General features: G+C 41.3%; 1 protein-coding gene across 2 annotated transcripts in view; it reads right to left on the reverse strand.

Annotated features, from left to right (window-relative positions):
- Nucleotides 1-17630, reverse strand: part of ccdc175 (coiled-coil domain containing 175) — a 136069-nt gene that overhangs the window by 116 nt on the left and 118323 nt on the right. The window contains exons 16-20 of one of the 2 annotated variants that reach the window (XM_080202795.1): nt 6720-6872; nt 6257-6359; nt 5632-5675; nt 5245-5398; nt 5100-5161 (exon numbers count right to left, since the gene is read on the reverse strand). In XM_080202795.1, coding sequence (XP_080058921.1) covers nt 5115-5161; nt 5245-5398; nt 5632-5675; nt 6257-6359; nt 6720-6872 — 501 coding nt within the window. In that variant the 3' untranslated portion in view covers nt 5100-5114. Of the gene's footprint in view, nt 1-22; nt 5162-5244; nt 5399-5631; nt 5676-6256; nt 6360-6719; nt 6873-17630 lie in introns of those variants that run through there. The other variant, XM_080202794.1, reaches the window with a different exon arrangement.

The following is a 17630-nucleotide window of genomic DNA, read 5'->3' on the forward strand; positions in this document are numbered from 1 at the left end:
AAAATATAAATGGTGAAATTTTGAAAAGATTTATCTCTTTGCAACTGCAGTTCTGCAGCTCATCAAATTCAATCAGTATTTTTCTTCCCTACTATTAATTCACTACTAATGCATTTCTGAATTTTTGCTATTACCAATGCTTCTAAAGATTTCTTTGATCTCAGGAAAAAAACTGAATCAATTCTCCCTTATTGAACAATGTTTTTTTTCAGAAGTGCAATGCATTCAACATGCTGATTGGTAGTTAATAAAGCATATTGTATTCTGGGATTTACTAATAGGGGCATAGAGTACAAGAGCAAGGAGGTTATGCTGAATTTATACTTGACACTAGTTAGACCTCAGTTAAAATATTCTGTATAGTTCAGGATGTCACACTATGAGAAGGATGTGAATGCATAGGAGAGAGTGCAGACAAGATTACAAGAACAGTTCCAGGGATAAGAAAGTTCAGTTATGAGGATAGATTGGAACTATTCTCCTTTCTGTTAACTTGTCAAAAAATTCCAAGTAAGTTGAACACGATTTCCCCTTTGGAAATCTGAGCTGGCTCTTCCTAATCACATTTTTCCACGTGACTACTAATTCTATTTCAGATAATTGTTTTGAAAAGCTTGCCCATCACTGATGTTAAAACAACTGGTCTGTAATTGCTGGGGCTATCCTTACAATCTCTTTTGAACAAGGGCGTAACATTTGAATTCTCCAGTCCTCTGCCACCTCCCCTGATTCTAGAGAAGACTGGAAGATTATGGCCAGTGCCCCTGTCATTTCCATTTCCTTCAATATCCTTGGATGCATCTCATCCAGTCCCGGTGCCTGGTCAGCTTTCAGTACTGGCAGCCTATTCAACACTTCCTCATTATCAATTCTGAACCCTTCAAGCGACATTTTCCTTGTCTGTCACCATGTCCTGGTGGTATCTATTTCCCTGACAAAAACAGATGCAGAGTATTCATTTAATACTTCAGCCATGCCCTCAGCCTCCATGTGCAAATTCTCTTTTCGGTCCCGAATCAGCCATCCCTTTCACTCAGAAAACCTTAAGATTCCACTTTATGTTGGCTTTGAGTGTTTTCTCATAACCCCTCTTCGCTTCACTAAGGTGCTTTATCATCTCCCCTCTGAACTTTCTGTTACTCCTCTTGGTATTACTCCTCAGCTGTATTTTTCATCTGATGTAACAAGCACATTTTTTCTTCCTTATCTCCTTTTATCCAGGAAGTTTTGGGTTTGTTTGACCTTTTAAGAAACATATCTTGGGACCATTTCTGTTTTTTTTTTAAAGATAGCTGATTACTTAGAACAGTACAGCACAGTACAGGCCCTTCGGCCCATAATGTTGTACCGAGCCATGTCCAAACCCAAGATCAAGCTATCCCACTCACTATCATTCTGGTGTGCTCCAAGTGCCTAATAATAACTGCTTGAAACTTTCTAAAGTGTCTGACTCCACTATCACAGCAGGCAGTCCATTCCACACCCCAACCACTCACTGAGTGAAGAATCTACCTCAGACATCCCTCCTATATCTCCTACTATGAACCTTATAGTTATGTCCCCTAGTAACAGCTACATCCACCCGAGGAAATAGTCTCTGCATGTCCACTCTATCTGTCCCCCTCATCATCTTATAAACCTCTATTAAGTTGCCTCTCATCCTCCACTCTAAAGAGAAAAGCCCCACCTCCCTCAACCTGTCCTCATAAGACCTACCCTCCAAACTAGGCAGCATCCTGTAAATCTCCTCTGCAATCTCTCCAGTGCTTCCACATCCTTCTTATAGTGAGGTGACTAGAACTGAAAATATTCCAAATATGGTCTCACCAACATCTGGTATGGTTGCAGCATAACCCCACAGCTCTTAAATTCAATCCCCCTGTTAATAAACGTTAACACACTATAAGCCTCCTTCACGGCTCTATCCACTTGAGTGGCAACCTTCAGAGATCTATGGATATGAACCCCAAGATCTCTCTGTTCCTCCATATTCCTCAGAACCCTGCCGTTGACCCTGTAATCCGCATTCAAGTTTGTCCTATCAAAATGAATCACCTCGCACTTATCAGGGTTAAATGCCATCTGCCACTTTTCTGCCCAGTTCTGCATCCTATCAATGTCTCTTTGCAGCCTGCAAGGGCCTTCTAACTCATCCACTACTCCACCAATCTTGGTGTCATCAGCAAATTTACTAACCCATCCTTGAGCCCCCTCTTCCAAGTCATTGATAAAAATCACAAATAGCAGAGGAGCCAGCACTGACTCCTGTGGTACACCCCTGGTAACCGGCCCCCAGTCTGAAAATTTTCCTTTCACCACCACCCTCTGTCTTCTATGAGACATGATGTGGGTATGCCGGCGTTGGACTGGCATAAACACAGTAAAAAGTCTGACAACACCAGGTTTGTGCTTTATATGCTCTGTCTGAGGCCAGAACTCTCCATTCACCTGACGAAGAGGGTAACCCCTTGAAAGCTTGTGAGAATATTATCAAATAAATAGGTTGGACTAAAACCTGGTGTTGTCAGACTTTTTCTATGAGACAGCCAGTTACTTATCCAATCAGCCAAATTTCCTTCTATCCTACACCTCCTTATCTTCTTCATGAGGCTGCCATGGGGAACCTTGTCAAACGCCTTACTAAAATCCACGTATATGACATCAACTGCTCTACCTTCGTCTACACACTTAGTTACCTCCTCAAAGAATTCAATCAAATTTGTGAGGGAGAACCTACTCCTTATGAAACCGTACTGACTATCCCGCATTAAACTGCATCTTTCCAAATGTTCAGCTACTATTTTTCCTGCAATAGCTTTTGTTCTGGTCTAACTGGCCCAACTCTGTTCTTGCCCCATTGAAGTCAGCTCTGCTCCAGTTAATTATTTTTACTACACGTTGCAATACTGTCTCCTAAATGTTCCCCCACTGACTCTTGATCTACTTGGCCAACCTTATTTCCAAGAACCAGGTGCAACAGTGCATCCTTTCTTGTTCAGCTGGACACAGACTGCTGTAGAGAAGTTCCCTGAACATAATCTTGAAACTGTTGCCCGTCGATCCTTTACACTACCACTGTCCCAATCTATGTTTGGGCAATTAAAGTCCCCTGTTATAGCTACACTATAATGTTTGCTTCTCTGTAATTTCCCTATAGATTTGTTCTTCTACATCCTTCTCACCAGTTGGCAGTCTATAGACTACATCGAGCAATGTAATTGCATCCCTTTTTTCCCTTAGCTCTTCCAAATTGATTCTGCCCTTGAATTCTCTGGGACATTCTCTTTCTTCAGCGCTATAGTTCTATATTCTACCCCCTCCCCCTTTCCTATCTTATCTGAACGCATACCCAAGAATATTTAACACCCAGTCACACCTTCCCTTAAACCAGATCTCAGTTTTTGCCATAACATCATATTCCCACATAATATATGCCTGTAACCTCTAATCTTAGTTAGTTTGTGCATTTGCATATACACAGTAACTCAAATTTAGACATCATTATTTGCATCCTTACACCAACTTCATTAACTTTCTATACCAATGATTTCTGTCCCTCCCAGTATTTTGTGCATCTTGTATACTCTAATATATCCTCTTGGTTCCCATACCCCTGCGGCAATAGTACAAGGCCTTGCAAGGAACTCAAGTCCCAGCTTGAACAGCTGCAATCTCCCCAGAACCTCCAGGAAGTGCTCCTGGAATCTAAAGTCCTCCCTCCTGTACCATTTCTTCAGCCACATATTCATCTGCCTATTCCTCCCATTTCTGTACCCACGTTTGTGTAACACTGGGAGTAATTTAGACATGATCACATTTGAGGTCCTGCTTTATTTGTTACCTGCCTGGCTTTCCTAAGTTCTGATTGCAGGACCCTATTCCTCCTGCTACTTGAATCATTGGTACCAGTGTGGACTACAACTACTGTAGTGTTCACCTTGCCCCAGAAGAATGTCCTGCAACCTCTCTGTGACATCCTTGACCCTGGCACTAGGGAGGCAACATACCATCCTGGAGTCATGTCTACAGCCGCAGAAACAACTGCCTGTTCCCTAGGTAATAAATTCCCCTATCATTCTTGCTGTTCCCTTACACTTCCTCCCCTCCTGTACAGCTGTGCCAGCCAAGGTACCACAAACCTGGCTCTGACTGCTCTGAGAACTAGGACCCGCACCAGCTTCCAAAACAAAACAAAAAACAAGTGAGACCTCAGGGGGCTCCTGCACTACCTGCCCATTTCTCTTTGACTGCCCAGTGAACAAATACAATCAGGTAAGCATATTCTTGAGAATTTGGTGACTAAATGTTTTAAGCAAATATATTTTTCAAAAACTCATGGGCCTCAGAGGTATGGTAATGATGGCACTGCCGCTAGCACTGCTGCCTCACAGTGCCACGGATCCCGGTTCGATTCTGGTCTTAGGTCACTGTCTGTGTGGAGTTTGCACATTCTCCTGTGTCTATTTTCTCCGGATGCTCCGGTTTCCTTCCACACTCCAAAGATATGTGGGTTAGGTTGATTGGCCATGTTAAATCCACCCTTAGCGTCAGGGAGATTAGCAAGGGTAAATGTATGGGGTTACGGAATAGGGCCTGGGTGGGAATGTAGTTGGTACAAACTGGATGGGTCAAATAGCCTCCTTCTGTACTGTAGGAATTCTATGATCTATGTAACCTATGGTCCCCAGACATTTTAAGGGAGGTCATGTGCCCTTTAGGAGAGATAAGCTACACTTTGGGTTTGTTAAAAATAGACTTGAAAGTATGTACAAAATACATGAACTTATTGGAACTGTCAAGGGAACTGTGAAAGTTGTCAAGTTATTTAAAACTTGCCTTTTAAATATTTGAAAAAAATCCATCTGTAGTGTTGCTTAAAAAATCTGTATTTTCTTTACCCCGCCTGAGGGTGAACATTACAGGATTAGTACTACATGACTGGTTTAATGAATTTTCATTATCATAGCTCATGGCATTTTTGTTCCTGGCTTGGGTTTGCAGAGCTGGGAATTGTCTTGACTCTGCGCTGTTGCCCCAGGAGTGAAAATTCAGACCATAGTATTCAAATTAAAATGCAGCTAGTAACAATGTCTTCTTACCCATATAACGTAACATCATTGTAGTAATTTGATTTGTTTCTTGCATCTTTCTCTGCTTTCTTCTGTGATTTAAAGACAAAATAAAATTCAATATGTGCTTAATCTAACTATAAGTAATTTTAATCAAAATCTATCTGTGACCTACCAATAGAAGACGTGGTTCCTACAAAGGATTGCAATTTACTTAAATACTCCTTGAGCTGATCACGAATGCTGCCAGTCTTCTGCTTTCTGTAGTTGATTTTCTTCATCACTTCACCTATGACATTTAGTACACTCTGTTCACACTCTTCATGCTCCTGCAAAAGTGACAAGCAACAACACCATTTGTGAAATCTATGGGCAGGATTTTTTGGCTGTACTCGCCCCGAAACCGGAAAATCCCACCCAAGGTAAATGGAACTTTGGTCTGTCCCTAGCCCACTCCGATGCCCGTGGTGGGTGGAACAGGAAAACTCACCCCATGTCATTGTGATATTTACATTAAGTAGAAAATAAATACATATAAAAATAAATCCTTGTCACTAGCTACCTTTTGAGTGCTGTTATCCAATGACCAGTTTTTCAGAAACTCATCTAAAAACAAAAAAAAGTGAGCTTTAGTATAACACTGGTAGGTAGTATTCCTTGTAGAATTAAGAATAAACAGTTTTAAAAAACTTTTTGAAGCAGGTCAATGCACGCAAATGTGCTGAGCTCCAATGCTTAATATACACTGGAGGTACACTGATTAAATTGTGCATGACTGTTGCTTAAAATGTCAGTAATATATGTCTATGTAAAAAAGAAGCTAGTGCCAACAAAAACTGGAGTATTTCATTTATGGAACAGCAAGTTACATAATTCATACATCCAAAATCAAAATGTTTTCTTAAATTCTGAAATCCATTTCAAATATAGTTAACAAAGAGGGGGCTTGACTTGTTTGCTTTACACAATACACTTTAGATACAAGTAGAACTTTAACATGTTTTATTTCATTATTAATGAAATTATTTACATCCAAGTTTGCATCATAATTATTAATCTGTGGGGGAAATATTTAGGAATATGAACTGGCTATAATTCAGTAATAAAGAGGTAATGATTTTTAAACATTGGAACCAAAACCATTACTGCAAGTTGTGTTAACTCATTTTAAAAATGTTTTTATGCACCATAAATGATTTGGAGTTCTGCATCCTGTTGTTTTTTTGCTGCTTTTTGCTTTTTTTCTTGGTCATTGAGTAAGGCAACAGTCTTTGCCAGATGGAAGTTGCACTGCCAATGAAAAATAAGGAAAAGTTAATTCAGGTATGCTGTTGTTAAACTGTTGTGTTTTCAGTGTAATCAGAACTAAGCCAAGTCCTGCATGTTTTCCCAGATGACTCACTGATGATGCTTAGGAACAGGAACCCAGGTCCAATCTCTTCTTAACTCCTTGCATTGGTATCAACTCCAGTGCTCCATAAATGCCTGACTTGCAACAGCAGATTTTGCAACATTTTTCTTTGTTCTGTTACTATATGGTTTAATTTACAGTGTCATACAGGAATAGTTTTTCTATCTTAAAGAAATTAAGCTGTCGAAACTGTTCGAAAAATAGTTATTTGTCTATGGAAAACATTGCTCTTTACTCACCAGTTTCAGTTTGCAGTTTTCTATCTCAACATGTTCAAGTCTTCTACTTGTCTCATAAATATCTGCTTCCATCAATTTTATTTGCTTAGCAGTTTTTACAACTTGGTGATAGAGGCTGGTCCGTATTGCAGACAACAAAGCTTTTAGTTCCGGCTGGTGACAAAGATCAATACAATTAATGTACAAATGCATAATATATCTAATATATGATATTATGATATACTTGCTATTTTTCAGTCTCTCAAAAAGTCATTTCACAACATGAAATGGCCCAAAACTTGCTGCTTTAAGATATCTCAAGGCCTGGTGCCAAAAGTGTAAATTGATAATGACATGGGGTGGCACAGTCAAAGAAGAGTGCAGGAGGGCATGCCAGCAGTAGCATCAGGCATCAACCTGGTGAAGCTATAATTCATGTCTACTTGCATGCCAAACAAGGTAAGAACATGTGCTAGACAGCTAAGATCCAGTCATGAATCTTAGTGAACTCACTGGAGGTAGAAGATCCACAAATATCCCGATCCTCAACAATGGGGGAGACCAGCACATCAGTACAAAAAACAGAGCTGAAAGCATTTACAACAAGTGCTTGATCTATCTCGACCTACTCCAGAGGTCCTCCGTATCACAGATACCAGTCTTCAACGAATTCAATTTACTACCGGAGATATCATTAAATACTGAAAGCACTGGGTACTGCGAAGTTATGGGACCTGACAATATTCTGGCAACAGTACTGAAGATCATGCTCCAGAACTTGCTGCACTCCTAGCCAAACAGTACTGTTGTTGGAATACTGTCAGAAACACCTAGAACACTGGCAGCTACTTGGCAAGGCAATGTGGAAAATTGCTCAGGTATGTCTTGTACACAAAGCAGGACAAATCCAACCCAGCCAATTACTGCCCTATCAGTCTACTCTCAATCATAAGTGATGAAAGGGGGTCATCAATGCTGTGAAATGACACTTGCTTATCAATAACTTGTTCACTGATGTTCAGTTAGGACTCTGCCTGAATCACTCAGACCTGATCTCATTACAGCCTTGGTTCAAAGAAGGACAAAAGAGCTGGATTCTAAGTGTGAGATGAGTGTGACTATCCCTGACATCAAGGCAACATCTAACAGAGTATGACATGGAGGAACCTAGCAAAACTCAAGTCAATAGGAATTAGCATACCCAGCACAGAGGAAGATGGTTGGACAAAGCAGCCTGCTTGATTAGCACCGTATCCACATTTATTCATTCCACCACTGACATATAGTGATAACAGTGTGCATCATCTATAAGATGTACTGTAGGAAATCACCAAGGATCCTTCGTCAACACTTCCCAAATCATCCACCACCACTATTTAGAAGGACAAGATGCATGGGAACATTGCCACTTGGAAGTTCCTTTCCAAATCACACACCATTTTGACAAGGAAATAGATCACCCTTCCTTCAGCGTCACTGGGTCAAAATCCTGGAACCCTCTCCCTAATAGCAACTGTGGGTGTACCTACACCGCATCGATTGCAGTGGTTCAAGAAGGCAGCTTACTACCACCTTCTCAATGGTAATTACAAATGGCAATAAATGCTGGAGTCAGCAATGCCCACACCCCATGAATAAAAGAAAAACAATGAGGCAGCTGTGACTACCTGAGCATTAGGTCCAATGATTTTTTTTCCCATAACATTAAATAATTGAGGGAACAATGGAAATGGAAATATGATCAAAGTCAAAGAGAAATTAAGAAAGATTAGGAGAGATACGATAGACAAATTGAATCCAATAAATCTCTAAAAATAACTTACTACGTATGGGAGTAAAAGTTCAAATGTTTCTTTTCTGGCTTCCCAGAACGGAATGGCATTTCAGGCTAAATATAAGGCCAGTACAAAACAAATCAGTAGCTTTAAATGGCTGAAAAGGAGCCTAATTTGTCTCAACAGTGTAAATTGAGCAATTTAATGGCAGCTGGGAATCATGGCATTTTTTTTGACAAGATTAAAGGCTGAGCACAACTGGACCAGAAACTTGTGATTTGGAACGGTCGGCATATCCCTTCCTTGCTACAAAAGGCTCAGTTTTGTTTGATACACGAACAATGGTTAGCACCATGAACTACCAAGCAAATTCTTACTATAACCTTTTTGCTGACTCCAGCATTTATTGCCATCCGTGACAATACCTCTATGCCACCACCTTCTCTCCTGAGCTTCTCCCATAATTTTACCAGCAAATCTTTGCTCCTTTTCTGGCAATTAGGAAAACCCAAACACATTTTTACCCATTGGTAAGTTGTTTGCCAAATTACCAACCTTCACACAATCTAAACTTGACTGCATATAACTGGAAACTACATCAAGTAAAGTGCATTTTAGAAAGATTTTTATTTCACAGTTACAACTCTTCTGGAAGCTCCATTATTAGGAGTACTGACAGTGGCAAAGACACCGAAATATACTCTGGATGTGGGACTTCAATGCAGTTGGATAGCAGTTGGATTGTGCTGACTGAATCCTTAAAAATAGGAGGGAATTCTCTGGCCTCCCAGCTGCATGTTTCTCAGCAGCAGGAGGTGGCGCGCTGTTCGCTGGCGGCGGGATCTCTGCTCCCGCCGCTATCAATGGGATTTCACATTGATATCACCTTATGTTGCTGCGAAACCTGCGGGAAGGGGCGTGCTGCTGGCAGGGCTAGAGAATTCCACCATAGTTGGAGAACTCCCCCCATTGCTGCTAGACTGGGCTCCTGTAGGGAGGAAGGTGAGGGAATGAGAGGGAAGAACCCACTGGACCATACCTTCACCAATTCACCTGTTGCAGATGCATCTACCTTTGACAGTAATGGCAATAATGACACATCCTTGTGGAGATGAAGTACTGCCTTTACATGAGGATACGCTTGTGACACTACCACAGTATTAAATAGGATACATTTTGAGCAAATACAGCAACTCAAAACTGGGCATCCACAAGACATTGTGGGTCATCCACAGAAGCAAACTGTATTCAACTGCAATCTGTAACCTCGTGACCAAGCATATCCCCCACTCTGCCATTACCATGAAGCCAGGAGATCAACCCTGGTCGAAGAGAAATGCAGGAGAACAAGCAATAACAGCAGGCATACTTAAAATTAAAGTGTCAATCTGGTGAAGTTACAATACACAATTATTTGATTGACAAATAAGAAGCATGCGATAGACAGAGGTAAGTGATTCCACAATGAATGGATCAGATCTAAGCTCTGCAGTCATGCCACATGCAGTCATGAATGATGGTGGATAATTAAACAACTCACTGGAGGAGGATACTCTACAAATATTGATCCTTGAAGGGGAGCCCAGTACATCAGTACAAAACATAAAGCATTTTTGACCATCATAAACTAGAAGTGCCAAAAGGATGAAACGGAGGTCCCCAGCATAATAAATAACAGTCCTCAGCCAATTTCATTCACTCCATGTGATAATTAAGAAATGGCTGAAGGCACTGGATACTGCAAAGGTTTGGACCCTGATGGTATTTGAGCAACAGTACAAAAGACTCATGCTTCAGAACTAGCTGTGTTTCGAGTCAAGCTGTTCTAATATAGCTGAAACGTTAGCAGCTACTAATGTGGAAAATTGCCCACAAAAAGCAGGACACATCCAGCTCAGCCTATTACTGCTCATTCAGTCTACTTTGAATCATGAGCAAAGTGATCGAAAGTGTCATTGATAGTGCTGTTGAGGAGCATTTACAGAAAAATAATTTGTTCACTGATGCTCAGTTTGGGTTCCACCAAGGCCACTCATCTCTTACCTCAAACCAAAATGCACTAAAGAGGAAAGGTGAGAGTGACTGCCCCTGGAATCAAGGCAACATTTAATTGAGCCCTAGCAAAGCTGTTGTCCAAATGGGAACCGGGGGAAAACTTTATGCTGGACTCATACTCATAAAGGAAGACATTTTTGGATGTCAGTCATCTTAATTCCCAGAATATCAGTGCTGGAGTTCCTCACAGCAGTGTCCTAGGCCCTACCACCTTCAGTTGCTGCATCAATGATTTTGCTTCCATCATAAGGTCAGAAATAGAGATGTTCACTGATGATTGCACACTGTGCACTACTCAGATACAGAGGCAATCCATATCCATTTGCAACAGAGACCTGGACAACATTCAGGCTTAGACTTGTAAGTGGCAAGTAACATTCCCGCCACACAAATGCCAGGCAATGACCATCTCCAACAAGAGAGAATCCAATGACCTCCCTATGACATTCAATAGCATTACCATCATTGAATCCCTAGTCTACTTACCTGGATGAGTGCAACTCCAACAACTCAAGAGGTTCAACAACATCCAGGCAAAGCAGGCTGCTTGACTGGCACCCAATCACCACGTTAAATATCCATTCTTTCCACCACTGATGCACAGTGATGGCAGTATATACCATCTAAAAGATGCATTGCAGCAACTCATCAAGGCATCTTCAACAGCACTTTCTTCCAAACTAGCAATCTTTACCATCTAGCAGATCCACGGAAGCACTGCATCACCTGTAAGTTCCCCTTCCAAACTCAACAGTTTCTGGTTATTTCCATGGTAGGAGGACATGTACTTTGTCATTAGCAGACAAACCTCCAGAGTCCAAATTATTATAAAATCTAGCATTGATATGGAGAATTCTTTGAGACTGGTCATACATAAATGCTGGTGTTCAATGAACTGTAGCCTATTTTTAATGAAATTTTGAGAGGATTAGTTAAATAATTTGTGCCAAAAGTGTACCCTGCCCAGTAGATTTGCAAATTTCTCCTTGCTAATATCTGGATTATTGTGCCAAAATTGGGAGAGCAGTACCATAGATTTGTCAAGCAACAAATTGGCAGAATCATACCCACAGATCCATATCTATCAGCCAATGGACATGAATCAAAGGAAGTCAGTATGTAGGTATAGCAAGCAATTAGGACAACAGATGCAATGTGAATTTTTACTATCAAGGGACTGATATACAAGAGTAGAAAAAAATTATTCAATTTATACAGCTAATTGATCAAGCCATACTAGGACTATCGTGCAGTTTTGATCTTTCCTATGTTTCAAAGTTGAGTTTGTGAAGTTGGAATTTGATATTGGTAAAGATATAAAAAATTGTAAAAATGCTGGAGGGAAAAACATTGTGGTGTCCCTTTAAAAGTTGGTGTTTTGTTTCAATGCTTGGAGGTTTAAAATGCAAAGTATATACAAAGTTCAAGCTGAAATATTTGTATTAAAAAGTCAAGCAGTAGTCTCGACAAAACAACTTGGTTTTTTAAAAATTTAGCCCAATCAATTTAAAGCGGGCACTCAGCTACCAGTACCCTATATAATTTTAATTTGGTGGTGTTGACAACATCAGACCAATCCTATTGTAAGAAAATTGATCAAAGAGAGTGCACGAGAGGACAAAGAGCAACAGAAGAACTGGAACCTCTCAAGCCACAAGAGGGAGAGAGCAGCTCTCAACTCTGCCAGCTTCAGATATGTCTCAAGAGAGGGCACTATGTTCCCAGGAACTAGTAAAATGACTGACTTCATTGGAACATAAAATTCCTGAAGGGTTTGACATGGTACAAAAGTGGGAAAATGTTTCCTTTGGCTGGGAACGTAGAACATGGGGTCACAGTGCCAGAACATGGGATCAGACATTTAGGACTAAAAGGACGAGAAATTTCTTCACTCAGCATCTTGGTGATGAGGTTTGCTGGGGCTCTTGAGGAGGGTTTAAACTAACTTGGTTGGGGCATTGGGAACCTGAACAGATTGAGAAGGAAGAGAAGCTAAACTAGAATGGAAGGCATGGTAGGTCAAGGAATCAAAGGAAAAAGGATAGGCAACAAAAGAGTTGTTCAGCAAGTTGTAATGAATAAGGCAGATGGTCTGATGGCACAGACATTTGCAAATATGTCATCACAGCTATTACAGAAATGTGGCTTAAAGAGGAGATCCCAGAGGATTGGAGAGTAGCCAATGTTGTTCTTTTGTTTAAGAAGGGTAGCAAGAATTATCCAGGTAATTACAGGCTGGTGAACCTTACATCAATGGTAGGGAAATTATTGGAGAGGATTCTTCGAGGCAGGCTTTATTCCCACTTGGAAATAAGTGGAAGTATTAGTGAGAGACAACATGATTTTGTGAAGGGGAGGTCATGTCTCACGAACTTGATCGAGTTTTTCGAGGAAGTGACGAAGATGATTGATGACGGTAGGGCAGTGGATGTTGTCTACATGGACTTAAGTAAGGCCTTTGACGAAGTCCCTCATGGCAGACTGGTGCAGAAGGTGAAGTTGCATGGGATCAGAGGTGAGCTGGCAAGGTGGATACAAAACTGGCTGGGTCAAAGAAGGCAAAGGGTAACAGTGGAAGGGGTTGTTTCTGAATGGAGGGCTGTGACAAGTGCTGTTCCTCAGGGATCAATGCTGGGACCTTCGATGTTTGTAATATATAAATGATTTGGAGGAAAATGTAACTGGATTGATTCGTAAGTTTGCGGATGACACAAAGGTTGGTAGATTTGTGGATAGCGAGAGGATCATCAGAAGATTCAGCAGGATATAGATCAGTTGGAGACTTGGGCGGAGAGATGGCAGATGGAGTTTGATCTGGACAAATGTGAAGTAATGCATTTTGGAAGGTCTAATACAGATAGGAAATATCCAGTAAATGACAGAACCCTTAAGAGTATTGATAGGCAAAGGGATCTGGGTGTATAGGTACGCAGGTCACTGAAAGTGGCAATGCAGGTGGAGAAGGTAATCAAGAAGACATATGGCATGTTTGCCTTCATTGGCCAGGGTATTGAGTTTAAAAATTGGCAAGTTATGTTGCAGCTTTATAGAACTTAGTTAGGCTGCACTTGGAATATAGTGCTCAATTCTGGTTGTCACACTACCAGAAAGATGTGGAGGCTTTGGAGAGGATACAGAAAAGATTTACTAGGATTTTGCCTGATATGGAGGGCATTAGGTATGAGGAGAGGTTGGAGAAACTTGGTTTGTTCTCAAAGGAGCAACGGAAGTTGAGGGGAGACCTGATAGAAGATTATGAGAGGCGTGGACAGAACGGATAGTCAGAAGCTTTTTCCCAAGGTGGAAGAGTCAATTACTAGGGGGCATAGGTTTAAGGTGCGAGGGGCAAGGTTTAAAGGAGATGTACAAGGCAGATTTTTTACACAGAGGGTAGTGGGTGTCTGGAACTCGTTGCCGGAGGAGGTAATGGAAGCGGATACGATAGTGATTTTTAAGGGGCATCTTGACAAGTACATGAATAGGATGGGAATAGAGGGATATGGTCCCCAGAAGGGTGGGGGTTTTAGTTAAGTCAGGCAGCATGGTGGGTGCAGGCTTGGAGGGCCGAAAGGCCTGTGCCTGTGCTGTAATTTTCTTTGTTCTTTGTTTTGAATGGCAGCTCATGGTAACAGGGTTTCTTAATAGGATAGAAAGATAAAAGTAAAGGAAGAGGGTTGCAATATTGGTTGAATAATCACAGCTGCGAAGAGGGATGAAATTCTAGAAGGAGCACTAAATGAAGCCAAGTGGCTTGAACATAAGAACTAATGAGAGGCCACTATATTGCTGGGAGCCTATACTTCAGACCCCCAATTTTCAGAGGGAAACATAAGAGCAGATTGCTGAAAGGATAGAAACCAAATAGTACTAATCATACAGGAATTATTAAAATGTCGGGGGGAGCTCGGGACATGGTTTTCAGGAATGAATTGGCAGGTGGAGGTGAAATCAGTGAGACAGCATTTTAGTGATCGTGAACACAATTCAGTTGGATATGGAGTAGTTATGGAAAAGAAAAAGGATAGACCATGAGTAAAAGTTTTAAATTGGCAAGGACAATTTTACTAAGCTGAGTTGTGATTTGGCAAAAGTGGTTGGGACCAGGTGTTAGAGGGATGAATTTAAGTAGGAGCTGTTCACAATAAATATGTTCCCACAGAGTAAAATGATGGGAGTTCAGTTGACAATTCTGGAATTCTCTGCCGGTTGAAGTGGTGGAGGCTGCCTTGCTAAATATATTTAAGACGCGGGTTGATAGGTTTTTGATAGGCAAGGGGATTAAGGGTTATGGGGAGAGGGCGGGAAGGTGGAACTGAGACACGACAGATCAGCCATGATCTTATTGAATGACAGGGCAGGCTCGAAAGGCTAGATGGCCTACTCCTGCTCCTATTTCTAATGTTCTTATGTTCAATGCTATAAAGTGGCACTTGTTTGCCAATAATGTACACCAATGCTCAATTTGAGTTCAAACAGGACCACTGAGCATCAGATATCATTGCAGCCTTAGTCCAAACATGGGCATAAGAAGTGGCAGTGACCACCCTTGATGTCAGGACAGAATTTGACTATGTGGTGCCAAGGAATCTTTTTCTTATTGAAGTCAAGGAGGACCAGGATGAACACTCTATTGGCTTGTGTTATACCCAGCACAAAAGGTCAATGCACATGCTTATTGAAGGCCAAACATTTCAGCCTTAGGATTACTGCAGAGCAGAGTCCTACAACCAAATACCAGCTGCTCCATCAATGAACTTCCTTTCAACATGAATGGGTATGCTTGTTGATGACTGAACTGGGGTTCAGTTCAATTAGCAATGAAGCAAACGATGTCTACAAGAACTAGTCAATGTTCAGGCCAGGACTGATAAGTGGCAAATAATACATGCATCACAGGAAGAGTCAGGCAATGATTATAGGCAGAATCTTATCCAAAAATGGCAAATGTCAGGATCTCACTGAAAACTGGTGTGTTTTTCTCCAGGGGAACAGGCAGATTTTCTCACCATGCCTTATGACACTTTGTCACAAAACAAACAGCGGTGGGCTGTGTTTCACGCCATCATGTTGAGGAGTGGAGCCTTAACATACCGGTCAAACCGGCTATACCTGTCTCTTCACCCCCTTGCAATCAATGCCAGCATAACCCTCCCTACCCCTCTCCAATCCCATACAGTCAATGCAGCCACTGGGGCTCCTTCCCCTCCCCCCTGTCCACCTATCCCAAAAGTCACCCCCTACACCATCACAAAAAGTTATTGCCTGCATCCCCACAGTTCCCAAGTCCGCTCCCTCCCAACACCACAAATAAACAAATCACTGCACGAGGCTCCCACTAGGGTCTGCTCTGGCACTGTTCCTTGTCCCAGGTTGACACTGCAGGTTGGTTGATACCAATGTGGCAGTGCCAATCCGTACCAGGGGCAATGCCAGATCACTGTTTGGCCATGTCCCTCTCTCCCAGGGCTATACTCACCGTTTTGGGGGGATCCCCACAGCAGGTTCATGACTGGGTGAACCTGTTGCAAATCAGTGAGTGAGGTTTGAAAATACGACAAGGATAGACACACGGAAGTTGCGGGGGGGAGGTGTGTTGGCGGATGTATTTGTGTTTATCAGGCATCCGCCAACATTAAAACAAGGTCCTCACCCATCGTGGGTACGAATCTCACTACATCATCGGTGAGGGGCAGGGAAAATTGCAGAGGGGGAGGGAAAATCATAGAACTCGATCCATTTGGAGAGAATAGTGTTTCATGATTCTGGTTTTGCAGTCCACGTCACCATTCCCTTTGATGGCAAACACGGGCTGAAAATCGCTCCCGATGTCTAACATCTCCCCTTGACATTCAAGGCATTATTATTGTCACATTCCCAACTATCAACATCCTGAGGACTCCACTGATTAGAAAATTAACTACATAAATACCATCGCTAAAACTACAGGAGAGGCTAGAGTATTTTCAAGTTCACCATGTCACTAATTATGATATTGCTGCTTTTCATAACTGCTAGGTTAAAATCCTCAGACTCATAACTAATAGTACTGCTTGAGAATAATTTCATCACATTGAATGCAGTGATTGAAAAGGCTGTTAACCAACCCCTCAGAGCAGGAATAAATAGATGTAAAAACATGCAAATTACACTTTCATTCAGCTGCATCACAGAAAAATTGATTTGAATAACACTGAGGTGTTATAATGCTGGTAAATATATTAATACATATATATTTCTCACAAAGATAATTTTAATACAATTTTTAATGTAATCTCTTTTGACTTACATAAAATGGGAACAAAAAATTGCTTCAACACAATCATCAATAAAGATAAAAGGGAAAGGTAAGGAAAAGATACATTTTGCTAATAAGAATGAGGAAAGATAAATGAAGGGTACTATCATAAAGTGGGTGCAGGAACAGAGAGATCTGGGAGTATTATATTACAGATTGTTGAAGGTGGCAGGACAGGTTGAGAAACTAGTTAATAAGGCATGCGGGATTCTGGGCTATATAAACCGAGGCATAGAGCATAAGGAAGTTCTGATGAATTTTTATGAAACACTGATTTGGCCTCAACTTGAGCAGTGTGTCCAGTCCTAAATGGCATATTTTAGAAAGGATGTGAAAACTTTGCAGAAGGTGCAAAAAATTATTACAAGAATGGTTTCAAGGATGAGAGACTGATACTATGTGGATAGGCTGGAGATGTTGGGGACGTTCCCTTTAGTGGATAGAACGTTGAGAGGAGATTTAATCGATGTGGTCCAAAATAATGAGAAATATGAATAGGATAGAAACTGCACCCACTGGTGGAAGGATTGAGAACCAGAGGAAATCAATTTAAGATGAATGGCAGAAGAACCAAAGACGACCTGAGAAAGAAATTTTTACTTTATACAGTGAATGGTTCGAACTTGGAATGGACTGAGACTGGTGGAGCCAGAATCAATTGTGGCTTTCTGAAGGGAATTGCATAATTATAATAAGTGCAAAAATTTGCAGATCTGTGCAGAAGGGCAGAAGAGTAGAACTACTGTACTTGTTTTTTGCAGAGAGCCATTACAAATCCAAAAGCCAGAATGGCCTCCTTCAGTAGTC

This window comes from Carcharhinus amblyrhynchos, chromosome 14, assembly GCF_965287045.1.
Source record: "Carcharhinus amblyrhynchos chromosome 14, sCarAmb.v2.hapA, whole genome shotgun sequence".
In the NCBI taxonomy this organism is placed as follows: Eukaryota; Metazoa; Chordata; class Chondrichthyes; order Carcharhiniformes; family Carcharhinidae; genus Carcharhinus; species Carcharhinus amblyrhynchos.